Source organism: Malaclemys terrapin, chromosome 2 (genome assembly GCF_027887155.1).
Source record: "Malaclemys terrapin pileata isolate rMalTer1 chromosome 2, rMalTer1.hap1, whole genome shotgun sequence".
NCBI lineage: Eukaryota > Metazoa > Chordata > Testudines > Emydidae > Malaclemys > Malaclemys terrapin.
Window position 1 is genome coordinate 192,497,374 of NC_071506.1, and position 20,247 is coordinate 192,517,620.

General features: G+C 42.7%; 1 protein-coding gene across 2 annotated transcripts in view; it reads left to right on the forward strand.

Moving 5' to 3' along the window:
- EGFR (epidermal growth factor receptor) overlaps positions 1-20,247 on the forward strand; it is a 225,378-nt gene that overhangs the window by 172,342 nt on the left and 32,789 nt on the right. For both annotated transcript variants that reach the window (XM_054019159.1, XM_054019158.1), the window contains exons 11-17: positions 1,345-1,435; positions 2,819-3,018; positions 4,705-4,837; positions 6,505-6,604; positions 9,775-9,932; positions 16,232-16,267; positions 18,346-18,487. In XM_054019159.1, coding sequence (XP_053875134.1) covers positions 1,345-1,435; positions 2,819-3,018; positions 4,705-4,837; positions 6,505-6,604; positions 9,775-9,932; positions 16,232-16,267; positions 18,346-18,487 — 860 coding nt within the window. The remainder of the gene's footprint in view (positions 1-1,344; positions 1,436-2,818; positions 3,019-4,704; positions 4,838-6,504; positions 6,605-9,774; positions 9,933-16,231; positions 16,268-18,345; positions 18,488-20,247) is intronic.

Sequence of the window (20,247 nt, forward strand, 5' to 3'; positions counted from 1 at the left end):
CTCTCCTCAGTTGTTTTTCCTCTCAGTCTTGATTCCCATGGGACCTTACCTATCAGCTCTCTGAGCTTCCCAAAATCTGCCTTCCTGAAATCCATTGTCTCTATTTTGCTGTTCTCCCTTCTACCCTTCCTTAGAATTGCAAACTCTATGATTTCATGATCACTTTCACCCAGGCTGCCTTCTACTTTCACATTCTCAACGAGTTCCTCCCTATTTGTTAAAATCAAGTCTAGAATAGCTTCCCCCCAGTAGCTTTTTCAACCTTCTGAAATAAAAAGTTGTCTCCAATGCAGTCCAAGAATTTGTTGGATAGTCTGTGCCCCGCTGTGTTATTTTCCCAACATATATCCGGATAGTTGAAGTCCCCCATCACCACCAAATCTTGGGCTTTGGATGATTTTGTTAGTTGCTTGAAAAAAGCCTCATCCACCTCTTCCACCTGGTTAGGTGGCCTGTAGTAGACTCCTAGCATGACATCTCCCTTGTTTTTTGCCCCTTTTAGCCTAACCCAGAGACTCCCAACACTTCCGTCTCCTATGTCCATCTCTACCTCAGTCCAAGTGTGTACATTTTTAATATATAAGGCAACACCTCCTCCCTCACACCAATGGGAGTCACGAATCTGAATGCCTTTTCCTTGGATCCATGCACCAAATGCTCTCAGTGGCAGCACAGATGGCCAGCCTGGGTCTGATTTTAATCTCACACCAACAAAAACCGGGAGTACTTCTGTTGGAGTCACACCATTATAAAAGCCGTGTAAAATCTGAACTGGACTCAGGGTCTCCCCTTTTTCTCTCTCATTTTAAATATGTCCAGTTACTTTAAGTATAGTTGTCACTAAATTTAGAAAACTTTTATATAATACTGTTCCCCAAATTCTTTCCCCATTGAATGTCCAAGCAGGGGAAATCAATGTCAATAGCAGTTAAACTTGGATGTGCTTTTCCCCACTCATTTTTTTCCATTTACTAAATGCTTCCACTGCTAGAAAGCTCCAGTGATGGCCTCATGTTTCAATGAAATCCAGGGACACTCTACTGCAGCATTTCCTGATAAGAGCAGAAACTCCTGTGGTCTCTCAAGTGCTGCAGGATGTACAGCTCAATAACACACTAGACTTGTACAATGTTAAGCCCTCTTGGTGGCCTGAAAGTAAACTGTTTACAAAGCAGCGTTAAAAATATCTGCAGACTCCCTAAAATGTAATTCTTCATTTTGCAACTCTCATAAAGATGCGAAGAAGATAAAAGTGCCTTCCCCAGCTCAACAGGAATTCACAATAAAAATCCCATTTTCAAGCTGCTGAGGTTTTTTGTTTTTTGTTTTTTATTCCTGTTTCAGGATTTTTGTTGATTCAAGACTGGCCTGCAAATAACACAGATCTCTATGCTTTTGAAAATCTGGAGATTATACGAGGCAGAACAAAGCAACAGTAAGTAAACCAGGTGCCAGAATGAGGGTGAGATAAACTGTGTTTACAGCTAAGTTTGTCTAAATAATAAAAGATTTTTGCAAAATATGGGCCAAATTCTCTATTGGTATAAATTTGTGTAGTCCTGTTGAAGTCAGTGGAACCATTTTATACCAGTTTTATACCAATTTGGCCCTGTGTGTCTAAGTGACTGTGTCAAGACATTGTCCCTATTTATATCTGAGAGGAAGGATGGATTTGGGATTGGAGTGCTGGAATGGACCTTGGGAGATGTGGCTTCAATTATTGGTCCTGAGGCAGTCTTCCTCTGTGATCTTGAGCAAGTCACAAAATCTCTCTGGCTCAGATTTTTAAAGGTATTTGGGTGTTGCTCTGCTCAACATTACAACCCCTAGGAGCCTAAGTCACTTTTTGAAAATTAGATTTAGGCTCCTAAGTCAGTAAGGCCTGTAACTCAGAGCAGAGCAATGCCTAAATACTCCAAAAATCTGGGCCTCTGGGCTTCAGTTCCATAGCTGTAAAATGGTGATAATATAGGCTTGTCTATACGCTGGGGCAATACGCTCTACCAGACTGTGATGTCAAAAGCTCACTGATGAGCTGCACATTAATTGGTCTGGGTAGACCCTGCTGATACAGACTAAAGGTTCCCTAGTATGCTTTAACATAGTACTATTTGAAACAGTAGTGCGCATCAGAAGGGTCTACATGGACCAATTAATGCTCAACACGTTAGTGGGCTTTAGAAATCACAGCCCCAGAGAGCACATTGCCCCACCATGTAGACAGTCCAAATATTTCATTGCCTCCACTCCTTTTCCGTCTTTTATGTAGATGGTTAGCTCTTTAGTACAGATATTTTCTCTTATTCGTCTACATGTACATGTACAGTGTATGTACAGTGCCTAGCACAATGGGGCCCTGATCTCAATTGGTGCCTTTAGGCACGACTGTGATATAACTAATGAATTACAGCAGTGCCCAAAAATCCTAATACAAATCAAGGCCATGTTGTGCTTGGTCCTACACTAACATGCCGAGTAGTATGGCACACTCAAGTGCAAAATAATGACTTTAGCTTTACCTCCATATAGTATTAGTGCATACATGATGCAATGGGTCTGTCTTGTGTCAGAGGACTTAACTTTCAGTCCCTACAGAAAATCAGATGTGAATATAGTACCTTTACAATAGATATGGCATTAAAACATCTGTAATATCACACAAATTAAGTTTGGTGGACCAAGCAATATCTTTCCTTGTAAAATACTCAGTTTACAATAACCCTGATGGGTCTTCGAAATTCAAAAAGAAAATGTACTCAGTAAGACCACATTTAATCTGTTTCCATCTGTTGTTCTTTTTGCCCCACACCCATTTTAGTGGTCAGTATTCTCTTGCCATTGTTAACCTAAAGATACAATCTCTGGGATTGCGCTCCCTCAAGGAAATAAGTGATGGTGATGTCGCCATTATGAAAAACAAGAACCTCTGCTATGCTGAGACAATGAACTGGAATAAACTCTTTGTGACAGAAACTCAGAAAACAAAAATCACATCCAACAGAAATCAAGACGAATGCAGTAAGTTAATACTGTCCTTTTGTCCCTCTTGGAATGCCATCGTGTGGTGCAGAAAAAGAGATTGTGACCAGTAATTTAAGCAAACCTTTCTTCTTCCTTGTATATTGCCACAAACAAAAATCTTTAAGCTGCAGTTGACGTTGTTCAACCTCCTTTTCTATCAACACAATTACTAAAATTCCAGGCTTTAGTTAAAGTGATAGTCGCATCCCCCTCAACCTCAATTCAAATGTCTTGCCTGCCAAACACAATAATAACCAAGCACTCCTCTGCTCCATAGCCAGCTCCCATCAATGCCAACATATAACCAAGTACAACTCCCAGTCCCTCACAGTCCTCCTCAAACACTCAGTCTTAACTCCACCCTCAGATAGATTGAGATAAGTGGCCTGCGTGTAATGGCAAAGTTCATAATGTGGTGTTTCTCAAGGAGAAAGTGTGAGGTAAGAGTTGAGGTGGTGTATTTGAATGTGATTGTGAGGAAGTGGATGTCTTCATTGTGTTTGGTTATATAGTGGAACTGAAAGAGAGTTTGTTGTACAAGGCAGGGGAGAAATCCTGACTCCGCTGAAGTGAATGAGAGCTTTGCCACTGACTCTAATGGGGCCAGGATTTCACCTAGGGTGGTTGAGAATGCATATGGGTATGATGCTGTGAATATAGTAAGGCATGTGTGTTGCAGCTAATGTGAATGTCTGCTTCAATTGTGACCTCCTGGAGTGTTAGTTGCAATTTCTGTCCACTTGCATGGCAGAGGCAAGGAAGGTCAGACCCAGAATTTAACTTGTTGCCTGTCAAAGGCTGTGGATGATGCTGTACTAATGTAAACCTGGGAAGAAGGGAGGATGGAGAGGGGGTTCACCCTTGAGAATATAGACTAATTTGCTTCCTCAGGCTGCCCCGTCTCAGCACTCTCAAAGCCTCACTGAGATTTATGAGCTCAAAATTTTGAGGCATTAGCCATGCAGAACCTAGATTCTGGCAGTTTTGGTCCAAACTACCCTTCCCAGTCACACATTGGCAGAGGCTCGATTTATACATCCCAAATGGGGAGCAATCTAAAAAGATAAAACTCTCCTCTGAACACATTCACTTGCGCTGTAGGGACTGTGTGTGCGTGTTTGCATGATGTTGTACTCTAGAAGCTGGCCTACACAGAGGATAAAGGATTAACAATGACTGACAGCTAGGCAAGATCTGCTTTGCTATGGCTCAGCTAGTTAGAGGCTTGTTGTTTTGGAGCAGAAGAACAAGGGTGAAAGTTCGAACTCCACATGTTTGACTCATTCAGTCGGGGTCCAATTTGAGCTTCCCATTGACTTGCATGGACGTTGGATCAGGCCCTTCTCATGTCTCTCTGCAGCATATTGATTTGTTTTATGTTTATGTCCGTTTTAGGAGTAGATTTCTCTACAACAGATTAATCCGTATCTGATTAATAAATAGCCACAGAGCAGCATGTGTTTTTATATTGCAAAACAAACAGTCCCATTTAATTTCAAGCTTTGGAAACTAGAGAAAAGCATGAGTGTTTCTCCTCCTGCTCTGTAATGCTGTCAGGATCCTTCAGATCTACTCTAGGTTAATTTGGAAAAATTGGCTCTCAAAAATGAGTCATTTGTGGTGCTCTAATTACTCTCTATGAAATCCCTGGCTATTGTTTGTCTTTGTCTCTGTCTCTCTCAGCTGCTGCGGAACATGTTTGTGACCCCTTATGCTCAGAAGTAGGCTGCTGGGGTCCAGGGCCATTCCATTGCTTTTCCTGTCGTCATTTCAGTCGCCAGAGGGAATGTGTGAAAAAATGCAATGTTATGCAAGGGTAAGGAGGTTTTTTGGAGGCGGGGGAAGAGGGCAAGGGTTAGTGTAGGAAGAAAAATATTCACATTACTAGGGGGGAAATAAAAACCAGGAATTTTAGTAGTATCAATTTTTGTTACTTTTGCACAAATGTTGGTTTGAATGTGGTACCTAAATACAGAAAAGGGGGGAAGAAATACCCTTCTCTAAGAATACTTAGCAGTCTGTTCCCCAGCATCAGTTGGGGGATGTACATGGATAACTCCCCTAAGACTACTGGGAGAAGACTGAAATTTCAAAGGGGCTTAAGGGAACTAAGCACCCAACTACCATTGAAAATCAAGCAGCCTACCTCCGTTAGGCCCTCTTGAAAATCTCAGTCTTTAAGCATATTGGGTGAAATCTTGACCCTATTGTAACCAATGGGATTTTGATACTGACTTCACTGGGACCAGGATTTCACCCATTGATTAGCCTCATTTACTTCAATGGGACAACTCAGTGGGGTTAAATTTATGCACATGCTGCAGTGATTTTGCTGGATCGTGGCCTAAACATCTTAAGGTCAAAGTCTACCCTCAGATTCCTAGGCTCCATCTAAATTACTGGGAGCCTGGTCCAATGGAATAGTTTGTCCTTACAATTTTTACTCACTTTTATTGCCAAACTGCAGTGGAGGCATGATGAACCTAAATACACTGGCCCCAACACACCAGGACCAGTAATTTCAAGCAGAATAATCGCATCAGCTTGTCTTATGTTTAGCAACATTTATAAGTGTCCTTGGGGCTTGAAAAGGAGCATTCTCATAATTGTTAAACCTGTAATATATATGTTAATTTAAAGAAACAGCTAACATCAGTAACGCTGATCCCAAAACTGAAGGATTTTGAATACTCTGCATTTTTACAGAGCACAAAATGTTTACTCATCCATAGAACTACCAATGGACATATTTTTTCTATTTCCTTTTTACTAATTCTTTAAAGCTTGTTTAACTTTTGAAAATAATTAATATTATGACACTAATTTACAGTATGCTGGTGTCCATAATGTTTATATTTGTCTAGCAATTTGCAGTTCAGCAGCTGTTGTCTTTTCAAGTGAATTCCCTCCAGCAGATATTATGACCTACAGGGCAGATCTGGGCATTTTTTTAATCAAATGATGGGTAGATTTGGTTTAATTAATAACACAATTACTTGAAGTAGAACAGCTTTATTGCTATCAAAACCATCTGTTCTCAGCTTTCATATTTTAATGATTCATTGTGTGTTATAGGGAGGGCAAGAATCTAATTATCAGCCAATTTGTTTAATTTCCCAAGTTTTATTTAGAGGCTCAGAATCACTAGACATATTTTTGCTGATCAGCAGTGATAGAAAAAATGTTCTGGAGAATATTCTTCATCTTCATTAAAATGTAAAGACTAATTTGTAGTTTACAATCTGGATTGCCCTGTGTGGCACTTTCAGCCAAATTTTCCTTATTCTCACCTTTTCCTGTGTTATGCCCAGCAAGTTGTATTGATGTGCTAGGGCTAGTCAAGAAGTTCTTCCTATATCCCCTCCCATCTCATTATACTCATTCTAATATAGTCAACCTGGAAAAAGTAGTGGAAGCTCTGAAATGTGAATTTGAAGTTGACACCTTGTTAAGTATTCCTTCTATTCCTTTTTTATTTTTCAGGGAGCCAAGAGAATTTGAAAGAGAATCTGAATGTCTTCAGTGTCACCCAGAATGCCTGGTGCAAAATTCAACTGCGTACAATGCAACCTGCACAGGACCTGTAAGAGCAGTTTTGACCTAACAAACTTGTACACGTAGAGACCCTGTAACATGGTGAACATATTAAAATACTTAGATATTGAACAACCAGATCATCATAAATTATGACACTTCCCGCTATGGAGTCTAATTTTTACTTACCTGAGGCACTGTATAAATAATAACTATGGCTAATAGTGAAATAATTCACTAACTTTTTGCCTCTGAAGACCAAAGATCAGATTTTAATCAACAGCAGATGTTTATTGGAAAATATTAAGAAAGCAGTTTCTATTTAAAACCAAACTCTACACCCCAACACAATTAAAATTAATGCATCTCTTTTAATGTAAGTGCAAAGTATTGGGTGTTTGTAAAAACGATAGTCAACTTTTCCGAAGTTACTTGAACTTTCTGAGTTTATATAAAGGCCCCTTTTATAAAAGTTAAAATACTTTGGTCTTTCCCAATATCCAATGGCAAAATCCTTCTCAGTTTTATCCTCCTCAGATTTTCAAAATACTTTGTTATTTTATGAAGTCTCTAGCTTGGCCCGTATGGAAAACAAAGCCCCATCTTTATTCCCCTGCTTGCCCTGCTTGCTACCCCCTAATGCCAGCCCTGGCTTTTATATGCAGAAAAATAGTTGTTGTGGCACAGGTGGGCTGTGGAATTTTTGCAATGTGTTGGGGGCGCCTCAGAAAGAAAAAGGTTGAGAACCGCTGGCTTAGAACCCTGGGCCAGATGCCCAGCTACTAAGATTGCAAGCTCCTTGGGGTAGGGGCCATCATTTTGTTGTGTGTTTGTACAGCAGATAGTACAGTAGAGCCCCAGTCCATGAGAGGGGCTGATAGACACTACAAATAATACACCTCTACCTCAATATAACGCGGTCCTCAGGAGTCAAAAAATCTCACCATGTTATAGGTGAGACCGCGTTCTATCGGGGTAGGGAGAGGAACCGCTTCCTGCCCCAGCTCACCTCCACTCTGCCTCCGCCTCCTCCCTGAGTGCGCTGCCGCCGCTCCGCTTCTCCTTCCCTCCCTCCCTCCCTCCCTTCCAGGCTTGCCGTGCCAATCAGCTGTTTGGCCCTGCAAACCTTGTAGAGAGAGGGGTGCAGAAGTGGAGCAGTGGCGGCGTGCTCAGGGGAGGAGGCGGAGATGAGCTGGAGCGGGGAGAGGTTCCTCTGCGCCCCCCGTTACTTGCTGCGGCCCTTCCCAGGGCCCCCGCGCCCCAGCTCACTTCCGTTCCGCCTCCTCTCACCAGCGCATCGCAGTTCTGCTTCTCCCCCCTCCCTCCCAGGCTTGCCGCGCCAATCAGTTGATTGGCGCGGCAAGCCTGGGAGGGAGGAGAAGCAGAGCTGAGCGGTGTGCTCGTGGAAGGAGGAGGAGGAGGGGGGCGGTTCCTCTGCGCCCCCCCTTACTTGCTGCGGCCCCCCTGCCCCAGGTCACCTCTGCTCTGCCTGCACCTCCTCTCACAAGCGCACCGCAGCTCCGCTTCTCCTCTCTCCCAGGCTTGCCGTGCCAAACAGCTGATTGGCGTAGCAAGTCTGGGAGGGAGGAGGGAAAAGCGGAGCTGCGGTGCGCTCGTGGGAGGAAGCGGAGCAGAGGTGAGCTGGAGTGGGGGTGGGGGTGGCGGGAAGGGCCGCAGCAAGTAATGGGCGGGCGCAGAGGAACCGCTTGCAGTAACACAAATTTGGATATAACGAGGTAAAGCATTATATCAGGGTAGAGGTGTAATACATAAATACATCAGTGTTGCTCCACTGCAGTCAGTGCTAAGGATCTAGCCTACTACTTTCTGGAGCATACCTGGGGCTCCTATGTGGCAATGAACTAGGCCATCAAGGAAGTTTCTCTTTTAAAGTTAGAATAGTCTCTTCATGTTTGTGATTAATTGCTTACTGGCATCATAAAACTAAAAAGTTATATGCTGTGACATACTGATTGTCATGAACACAACTGATTCCTTCCGATTGTCATGAACACAACACTTCCAGCTTTTCCTTCGGAAAAGGCAATTTTGCCTGGGACTACTTGTTCCTCTCTTTAGAGAGTACCTAGATCATTTTGGGTCCTGCCACAATCTCAGTAAAAACAACATTATTTCAGATAATGGCCAGAGCAATTCAAATAAACTTTAGCTAAAAGCACTTCAGATTAGAAATTTGATGGGCTTTTGTATTTTCACCCAGTTCTCTTTCTGTTTCAGAGTAGAAGAAAAAAATGTTCTCTTAGATTATACAGAGAATGAAAAAGCTTTGAGTCAGATCTTCATCTGGTATAAATTGATATAGCTCCACTGATTTCAATAGAGTAATGGGGATTTACATTCAATGAGGATCAGGCCCTTTGATTTTAAACTTATTTGCTCTCAGAGCATCTTTATTCACAGTATTAAACCAAAAATGTAAGTTTTTATTAGGACAGAAAATAGGAAAATTACAGAATAGCAGGAATCCTATCTCAGCATTGATACCCAGAGAGAGATTTATTTCATTTAACATCAGGTGCTGTATCTCATCAGGGCTGGCTCCAGGCACCAGCCCACCAAGCTTGTGCTTGGGGCGGCACCTGGAGGGGGGCGGCACGGTGCTCCGGCTCCGGCCGCCAGGGAGAGCGGGGCCACGGCCGGGGCTCGCCGCCCTCCCCCTGGCGCTCTGGCCGCCGGGGACAGCGGAACCCCGGGCGGGCTCGCCGCCCTCCCCCCGGCGCTGTGGCCGCTGGGGAGAGAGGAGCCCCGGTTGGGGCTCGCTGCCCTCCCCCCGGCGCTCTGGCCGCCGGGGAGAGCGGAGCCCCGGTTGGGGCTCGCTGCCCTCCCCCCGGCGCTCTGGCCGCCGGGGAGAGCGGAGCCCCGGCTGGGGCTCGCTGCCCTCCTCCCGGGGCTCCGGCCGCCCTCCCCTGCCGCGCTGGGGGTGCCGGGGCGCGGCCGGAGGCTTTTTTGCCTGGGGCAGCAAAAAAGCCAGAGCCACCCCTGTATCTCATCCAGCATATTCTACAAAAGGATTAAAACTTTGCAAGCATTTCATGTAGTACAATAATAGGATAATAAACTAGGATAAAACATTGATTCATGTTTAGAATTTCAAATGATTAAACATGCATTTATTTATCTTCTGAGACTTTTCTTGCATATGCAATATATGGCTTGGGCAAATCTATTACAGACAACAATTTCTTGCTCTTTATTCAGGGTCCGGACAACTGCATGAAGTGTGCCCACTATATAGATGGCCCTCACTGTGTTAAATCCTGCCCTGCTGGAATTCTGGGTGAAAATGATACCTTAGTCTGGAAATACGCAGATGAAAATTCAGTGTGTCAGCTCTGCCATCTGAATTGTACCCGTGGGTAAGTAAAATACTTGCTTACACAGAAGTGGAAGGAGTAAAGTATTTCTTCCTTGTGATTTTTCTCACTGTAAAGTCATCCATTTGAAAAAAATAGAAAACTAAAGAGGTTATGAATTTGCAGGTAATGTAAGCAAAGTGCTGCTGAGTTTGGAATAGGTAAAGTCCTGTAGTGCTTCTAGTCTGCAGGAAAGGCAAAAAAAGTGGAGAAAATGGTTTAGCAGACTTAAAACAAGGTTATTTTTAAAATTAGACTTTCTGGAATTTTACAAGTTTCCTATATTATGATTCACTTTTTTCCCCACCAGTTGAATGCTTTGTCGGCTGTATTTGTCTGGAGCAATAGTGACATCTGGTGGACTGTGAGATCATTTATAAACGTGTTTCTCACAAGAGTACTAAGTATGTCCCATGCCTTTAAGATGAATGTAATAGTATGAGTGGCTGCTCATGTATCTCATTGTGACTTTGATTTTTTTGGAGCAAAACACCAACAGATTGTCTCAAGCATACACTGCATTTTAATGCTTCCCAGAGGTTCCTCTCTTTTCATATGCTACGAACATCCGAGCTGCCATACTGAGTCAGAGTGTGGTCCATCTTGCCCAGTATCCTGTCTCCATCAGTGGCCCATACCAGAGCTTCAGGGAGAGTGTACAGAACAAGGCAATTTCACCTGGGTTGGAATTTAGGGCCGTATCATTACAACTGTGTGACAGGGCCTGGCTGCAAACACAGTTCCATTTTGTGGTACAGCCATGGACTGTCCAAGGCACTAACATAGTTCAGAGACACAGTGAAGTTTTCATCTATAATGGGGTCCCCTCATACACTTGCATTTGTGCGCTTACATTAGATGCACAGAAAGAGGGACGGGGTTTGAAATTTGACTCTTGTCCTGCATTGGTTTCAAGGAATGCTCTCTCATTGGTGTTTTTTCCCAAAGGGCTTTTCCTCTATAGTAGTGGAAATCTTACCTCAAATGCTCACCTAAGTTAACTCAGATTGCCATTTGGCCCAAGTCTCATGTCCTCCTCATGTATTCAGCTACCTCCCTGTCAAGCCTTGAAAAACAGAGCCTGCTTTTGACAAGGCACAAACCCGTACATTCATGGAGAGAAAGAAAGGAGGGGGTTAAATAGGCTACACTATCACTTCATAGGGGACTGGAAGCTGTGGAAGTAGAGAAAGAACTGACAGGGATTTGAAGGGGATTTCAATGCAAACAGTCCCCTCTGTGAGCAAGAGTCAGGCTAGCTGTAACCCTAATAATGCAAGATTTGTAGAAGCGAGAATTGTGTGAGGCGAGTGGGAAAGAACTGCGTGAGAAGTTGTTGCAACCTTGTGTTAGATAAGTATGGAATGTAGACTATAGTCTAAATAGAGGTGAGAAAAATAAAATATCAGGATGACCTATGTATAAACAAAATGCAGCTGTTGCTCATTATTGTATGTAACAAGAGGTATAAATGCTTGCTGTAATTGTTTACCTGAAGAGAGACCTGTTTAGCTCTCTCTCTCCACACAATTGCTAGAGATAATAAAGTAGATGACTTGCTGCACCCAACCTGAGAGTGAGAACTCTGTTTTTCTCCAACAAAGCTAAGGGCTTGTCTACAAGGAGAAGTTAGTGCGCAGTGAGCTAGAGTGTGCAAGTAAAGTGCACTAGCTATTCCACACTAGCTCCCCATGTAACTTTCAAAATGCACTAAGTTCAGGCATACAAAGCACTCTTAATGCACAGTAACAGTGTCCACATGGGGAATTACTGTGCACTAGGTACTGTGGGCTTTTTCCCAATATAGACATGCCTGAAGCCAGTGTTTCTCAACCTTTTTGATATCGGGGATCAGCTTACTGCCTTCTTAAACTGTCAGAGAGATCTCAGGGACTGGCGCCAGTCTATGGATTGGTCATTGAGAAACACTGCCCTAAGTCACCTGGTGTGTTTCAAGTTGAGGGATAGCTCAGTGGTTTGAGCGTTGGCCTGCTAAACCCACGGTTGTGAGTTCAATCCTTGAGGGGGCCACTTAGGGATCTGGGGCAAAATCAGTCCTTGGGCCTGCTAGTGAAGGCAGGGGGCTGGACTTGATGACGTTTCAAGGTCCCTTCCAGTTCTAGGAGATAGGATATCTCCAAGTCTTCATGAAATTCAGTGCAGTGTTTTTCAGATTACGTAATATGGATTGATGATTTCCCTGTGTTTTATCATGATTGCAGACAAAGGTTGTTCGTGCTTTTCAATCATACAATGGATGTTCTTCATTGAAAAATGACACTCCAAGTAACCATTACCATTAGTTCCCATTGATAGAAACTTGGCCATAGTAAACCAGTGTCATTGTTACATGATTGCCCATGTGAAAGCATAGAGTCACAGAGCCATTCTGTCATCTAGGCTGACCTCTTGTATGTCACAGGCCACCAAAACCACCCAGCACCCGCACACTAAACCCAGCAACCAAAATTAAACAAAAGTATTACAGCCCACTTTAGCTGATAGCTTTAGCAGAACAATGGCTAACCATGTCTAAACAAAGCTTTTAACTGTGTGGTTCTGCTAGAAAGATAGAAAACTGAAGTCAAATGAACAATACATTGTTCAACAACAATAGATCAATACAATACAAGTTGCTGAATCTGGATGTAGCTGTCAGTTCTGTAATAACTTGTTGTGCACTGTTTATGCCTCAGCACAGAGTTTTAAGCAGTTTGAATTTCACCAGCGATGTCAACTTTTCCGCTGGCTTGAGCAGTAGAGAGGTTTAAGATGGCAGAGCCATGGAGGATGAATGTGTAGTGGGGCAAGATTATTCTAATATCAAAAAAAGGTTCAATGTTTTCCACCATATGACATAGTAAAGCAGTGAATGAAGACTAAAATTCAAATTCATCTCTGATTTGAGTAAGATGTGGGGTAAGTTTGCAGTTGTTGTTTATTTCTTTACAGTAGCTCCTAGAGGTCCCAACTGAGACCAGAGCCGGCTCTGGCTTTTTTGCCGCCCAAGGCAAAAAAGCCTCCCGCCGCCCCCTTCCCCCCCCAGCATGGCAGGGGAGGGCGCCGAGCCCGGCCGCGGGCCGCTCTCCCCAACCGGCCGGAGCGCCGGGGGGAGGGAGGAGAGCCCGGCTGGGGCTCCGCTCTCCCCAGCGGCCAGAGCGCCGGAGGGAGGGCGGAGAGCCCGGCCGGGGCTCCGCTCTCCCCGGCGGCCAGATTAACAAGATTAATCTCTCAAACATGAGTGATTTGAATTTCCCTAATTATTTTCCCAGGATACTACAAGTAAATTTCATTCCAACCTGTGTGGTAGTGCAGTAAGAACTACAAAGAGAGAGGCAGAAGTATAATTAATCGTTCTGGGCTTCAACAGTGATCGAGCCTCCCTACAAATTTAGTTACCACTGACTTATATATTCTGAGATCATTCATGTTAAATATCCAGGAAGAATTTTTGCAGCCATTGCATGTGTGGGACATATTTGCCTGTCATTTAGAAGGTTAATGAAAAAGAAAGGAGAGAGGAAAGGTCTTTTAAGGCTTTAAAAAAAGCCCAATGGTTTCCCATTTCATTTATGACTGTGAGGTAACCTCTGCTGTTACAGTCTGAGTCTCCTCTGAAAGGCCATAAATCAAAACAACCTGGCTATATTACATCAAATTAGAAACAGTGGGTTCCGGAGAAAGTTGTTTAAAATCTTGATGGAACTGGGAAATAATCAGTTGTATCTGCACAGAGACAATTAATATTTATGTAGACAGATGAAAAAGTTCCAGATAGCACCAGGATAGAATTGTTTCAGGGGCTGAATGCTGCTCTAATTTTACAATAAGTGGATAGCAGAGAGAGATTTCAGAGTACACTCACCATTAGGTTCAGGCTAATATATACTTAAGATCCCCAGACAGTTTATAATACAAGGTCACATTTCTCATTTTAGTTTCTGTAAGATGTAGAGGAAAAATAATTCAAGAATGGAAAAAAAGTGATATTTTAGATTCCATAAAACATAGCTTACTTATTTTAGGTGTCATCATAAAATTCCACTTTAAGAAAGATGGTTATATTTAGCCTTGGGTGGATATTTGTTATGTACTTTGCTTCTCCTTTGGCTTGTGAAATGAATCAGAAAATCACATGGGATTTGAAAAGCACAATCTGATCCATCATTTTTCTCCCCAAGCATCTTTTAACTTTATCGTGGTACCCTTCACATTGATGGATTTTTATGGAGATCCATTCTAAAGACCACAAATGAAAATCTACACCCTTTTTTCAGCCTCTAGTTTCTAATCTAATCTTTCAGACTATGGGCATTAAGGGAGCATTTCCTTTGTTGAGAATAATACATCTTCTTTTGAGACAGAAACCATCTGGAAAATTGCTCAGAATGAAGGGAGCATGGAAATTGGAATTTTGTAAAAGAAATGCCCTTGAAGAGGTTATACTGATGGCCTGAAATAATGTTTTATTTGCACAGCTATGCCAGAAGAGGGTATTGTACACCTTTTCCTTTCCATTCATTTAGCGGTGGTAGAGGGTGGTGAGACTAGAGCTTGCATCCTAGGCAAATATTCTAGTCAGCTGACCTAAAGGAGAAGCCCTGTGCAATCTCATGCACATTCCCAGGTATCCTCTCCGTGTACACACACACACACACACAGTCACTCACTCACTCACTTGTTACGTTTCCTTATACAACTGAACAAACAAAGAAAACCATAACCAGATGAAGGACATTGGCAAAGTTGCACACTCAGGCTTCAGGAACCAATGTGCAAAATACCTGAAGTGTGTTCTGGACACCAAGATGCAAATTCTTCTATGGGAGCTCAATGCACTTACTGAACCTTTCAGACTCTGAGCCTTGTTGCACTGTGTTAGCACTGAAAACACAAGGAAAGATTAGAATAACAAAGATAGATCCAAGAAAATGAGCAGTAGACCCCCCAAGGGCCTAGAATAATTTATGGAATAAATTCTCCATCTCCACCTGCCATGTTAAAATGGCTCAGACTCCTTTTTCCTACTAATGGAATTCAGAACCGCATTCCTGGCCCTGGCTTACTCCTTATCCCCTGCTTGACCTACTCTGTGTCTGCTTTGAGATGATGTATTTTCGGTAAGAGAGGGAGGCAGAAGCCCCAGACTGGACTCTTCTCCTTGCTTGGCTCCATTTTTCAGAAATGATGTGATTGTTTCTGCAGTGCTGTCCTCTCCTTGGGAGATACCACAAGGACCACAATTCCCAGGAGGCGCACACATATTACCACTCAGCAGTACTTGAGAATGTTCTGTTTATCTCATACTCTGGCACCTCCAGTTGGAATATACAGTCACTGTATTTTCATCTTCAAACTCTAGCTGGGGTGTTCATTATATGCTGTCTGCCAAAATGAATTTAAGGCATCTGGAAGGTGGTGTGCATTTACACTAATACAGAGGGTGAAATGACTGATTCCTGGGAGGATTCTACATAATATCGTATACATAATATACATTCGAGTACAAATCTACTCAGTGTCAGTAAAACCTGATGTTAGACCCTCAATGAAAAATATCATAGATTCTTATATGGATGGTGCACCCAGTGGTAGAATAGTACAACCAAATACCATACTATTCACTGATGAAGAGATGTGTCTGCTAGTGATATTTTTCATTAGACTAGAAGACCTGGACACTGACGTCCTTTACTGATCCTTAAAACAGGTGCCCTACAGTGTGGTAAGCAGCAATGCAAGCTTTTCCTCATAGGCTCATGCCTTGTATGAAGGATCTACCCTAGTGAAAGGTTAGTTCTGTCTCCAGACGTATTCAGTCCTTGCCGCCCTGTTAACAAAAGGGCCAGCCTGTTGCAGTGAACATTTGCCCACGCAGAGCAAGATCACTAGCTTCTTTAACACAGGCCCCCAAACAACTCTTTGTGATCAGTTGTTTTGTGCACCCCCAGGGTAGGGATGAACAAGTCAGTTCTTTTGAAGTTGTTGAATAAGGCAGCACTTGTAGAGACTGCAGAGGTATTGGGGGAAAAAAGAAGCTGGGGATCCATGGTGCATGGTCCAGGTTCATAGGCAGACATTCATAAATTGTCCTTTCAACTGAATATACAGCACACCTTAGCCTGTGGCCCCTGATTCTGCAGCAAAGCTTTCCAAATAACACGCCCAAAAAGTTTTATAATTATTAATCAGAAAGTTAATATTCTGACAGCTTTTTAAAAAGGTAACTTGTGAATGACAATACAGTTATTTCAGAGTAGGTGCTAGTGCTAATATATATTTGTAATTATCATTTTTTACAGGTGCAAAGGACCAGGTCTTGAAGGCTGTCCATTGGGGTAATTATTGCATTCATCACAATTTATGATATAGTTGGGAAGAACATATCCATATTTACATTTTTGTGCTGGACACTGCATAGTAGTGCCCTGATTCAGTGAAGCATGTCCTTAACTTTAAGCATGTGAATAGTCCTGTTGAAGCCAATGAGACTACTCAAGTGCTTTAGTGCTTCGCTAGCTGAGGGCCTAGATGTATGGGACTCTTGTTGCTGTCAGTGAGAGATCTGTGTACTTCAAGTGCATAGTTTCTAAGGTAAGATCATTTGTGAGAATCTGAAAGCAAAATTCTGTTCTTATTTTGTATTGAAATAACTGTTTTAAAATCATCAAGACAAACAGAAAGAGTAAGTAAATCACCATCCATTGTGGTGCTTACCATGTAGTGTCTCTTCAAAATGGTTTTAAAACTATTTGAGCAGATAGTGATATACAGAATATAAAGAGACCATGACAATGGTTCACAAATCCTAGATTAACATGAGAAAAATATTAATTTGGCTGATTAAGACCAAAGCATACTTTAGGGTCTCAATTACTTATAAAATCCAGAACAATAAAAGGCTAGCAAAAAGGAATCAAGAGATTAAATACATATATACCTCCAGAAGACAAGGTCAAAAATTTTCAAATGAAGTTTTTTTCATTGAAGAATGGCCTTTCTTTTTAATAAAACATTTAATGCAAAACTGTTGGCTTTTTTTTTTTTTCAAAATTTCACATTTTTCACCACATTTACTCTAAATTTTTATTGAAAATGTTCTTGAACCCGTTTTCAGTCAAAGAAAATGTTCAAAAATGGTTTCCATAAAGGTTTAATGAAAGCATTTGGAAAAAAATATAAACTTAGGGTTACCATATTTCCACAATCAAAAAAGAGGACACGGGCGGGGTGGGGGGAGCCCTGCTCTAGCCCCGCCCCCGCCCCCATCCACTCCCTCCCACTTCCCACCCCCTGACTGCCCCCCTCAGAACCCTCAACCCCCCTCTGCTCTTTGTCCCCTGACTGCCCCCTCCTGGGACCCCTGCCACTAACTACCCCCTAGGACCCCACTCCCTATCTAAGCCTCCCTGCTTCTTGTCCCCTGACTGCCCCTTCCTGAGAACCCCCCACCCTAACTGCCCCCCTAGGATCCTACCTGTCCTCTGACTGCCCCGACCCTTATCCAAACCCCCACCCCATATTCACACCCCCACCCCCAGACAAATCCCCAGGCCCTATCCAACTGCTCCCCGCCCCCTGACAAGACCCCCCAGAACTCCCGACCCATCCAACCCTCTCTGCTCCCTGCCTGCCTCGACCCCTCTCCACACCCCTGCCCCCCTAACAGCCCCCCCAGAACCCCCAATCCATCCAACCCCCCCCCGTTCCCTGTCCCATGACTGTCCCCCTTCTCCAACTCCCCAGCCCCCTTACCGTGCCGCTCAGCTTAGAGCAGGTGTCTGGCTCCGCCCTGCCCGAGCGGCGTGCTGAGGCTGTGGAGGAGGGGGGAAGCGGAGGAGGGGCTCTGGCCGCCGTTGCCAGCCCCACTGCCGCGTTACGCACAGGCACACAGTCCCGCCCCCCAGTGCTGCCAAGCGGCGTGGTAAGGCTGCAGGGGATGGGGGGAGCCGGGAAGGGGCTTTGGCTGCCGAGGCCCCAATGCGAGCGGCGCTCGGCCGCCCTGTCAGCCACTTTTCGCTCTATAAATAGCCAACCGGGGGGAAATCCCGGACAATTTTAGATTTTTAGAAATCCCCCCTGGATGTCTATATAAAGAGCGAAAAGCCGGACATGTTTGGGGAAACCCGGACGTATGGTAACCCTATATAAACTGTTCTATTTCAAACCTGCAACTGAAGCCATTTTGAAGTTTATAAAAAACAAACAACCAGCTCTATATAAAACCCCACAAACACTGAATGAAAAACTTCAGACTATTGACACCCATGTTGCTTGATTGTAGGTAGATCAAAACTGATCTGAAGCCTGAAGCCTTCAATTGATCATGTTTCTAACATGGAATGCTGTATTGAAAATACACCATTTGTTATTTCTTATACCAAAACAAACCTCTTTCCCCTTTTTTGTCTTCTAGCTCCAAAATCCCATCCATTGCAGCTGGTGTTGTTGGAAGTATCCTTTGTTTGGTTGTGATAGCCTTGGTCATAGGCCTTTACATGCGCAGACGTCACATTGTTAGAAAGCGTACATTGCGCAGGCTGCTTCAGGAAAGGGAGGTACGTACTATAAACAGTTTCTAAATATATTGACCAACTTTATTGATGTGCCACAGAGTCTCAGAAAGAGCTGTTTTATTAGGGCCTGACCTCACCCTAATACAAACCTAAAGTACAATATTATCTGGTGTTTGGATAACATGTTATCTGCAGTTCTATTCAGAAAAGTGACTATGTAAATATGACACCATATTACTTAATCTCAGATCTTATCTTGGTGGGTAAAAATTGAAATAGCTCATAGGTGAGTTAGGTGCCTAATTTCCACTGAAAGTCATTGGGAATTAGGCTGCTGAGTCACTTAGGTGCTTTTGAAAATACTACCCTGTTATGATCTGCTTACTCTAGTGACAAAAATAAGGGATTTTTTTTATGGCTGTTTTTACTACTCGTTACTCCTGTTAGTGCCGCAGAGCTCTGGGATGCTAAGCTGGATTCTGTTCTGGGGCACACATCATGAACAGAACTTTATGGTCTGAGTTTCAGTTTCAAAGCCAAAGCTGCCTTCAGTTGCCCTTGTTCCATTCATGTCTTTTTTTTTGGAATACTATTGCTCGCTAAACTTGAGCTTAACAATAGTGAAAACAGAAGTCTTTTATTATACTATTGGCTATAGTATGTTCAGTGCAGGGAGTGATAACCTGAGAGATTACTCGTACCAACCACTCCACATAGACAACAATGTCAGCCTGAATGTAGAAATCTCCCTTAAAGCCGTTGCAAGACAATGTGTTCACCATGCCGGATAAGAAGTGGGCTTTCATGCTTCTTGTACTAAACTTTATACACTGCATGGTATAGACTTCATATGGTTGTAGTATTATCCTCTGGGTATTTTACATGTGAAACACCAAAATGCATTATCCAGGATCAAAACAAATCAGGTATGACTCTTCCCTTTCTCCTTCTAATTCAGTTTTAATAAGCTACTAGCAAATTGTATTCACAGTTCTACTGAACACCCTGTTTCACTCGCTAGCTTTGCAAAATCAAGTGATAAAAGTCCTGAAGCTGCCCTACTTTTTGCTACATTACCTAGCAACCTTTTAAGAGCCTCCATATTCTACAGTTGTAATGTTATAGCACATATTGTGTTTGGTTCACATTATACATTTTGTACTCCTTAATATGAGAATCGTTAACTGAAACAGGAAAATGCTGGCATACAGAAAACAGATCTGTATCAGGCTAAATGTGGGCTTCCAGTTAGGAAAGCTATTCAGGAGAAGGACACAACAAGATGGTAGTAAAAGAGGACTTTAAATATTAGGAAAGCGCCTAATTTCTCATTTGTTGTTTCCTTAGAAAAAATACTGCAACAAAATTCAAATCAAATAAATAAAATCTATTAGTCAACTTAAAACCCCCTTTTTTGCCTGGATAACTAGATAATCTTACCTTAGCATTTGCAGTAATTCCCTATAATAAGCATAGAAACTACTTCTAATACCATAGTAAATTCATCTAGTTAAGCAAGGCAAAGCTACAAAGTTTCAGTGTGACCACAGTGTAACCTTTTAAAATGTAGATAGTTAACTTCTGACTTATTTTTAGAAACGAATCTTTAATTAAACTGGTCAGCATTATGTGCATGTTTTAAGGGTATAAATTTTACATCCTAAAATGAACAATAACATCTCTCCACTTTCTTTTAAAATTTTAGTTACCATGCCAAGGTCACATTCTGCTCTCACTTATGCTACATCAATCTGGTGTAATAATTCCATGGACTTCATTCTTGTCTCATTTATACAGGTGTA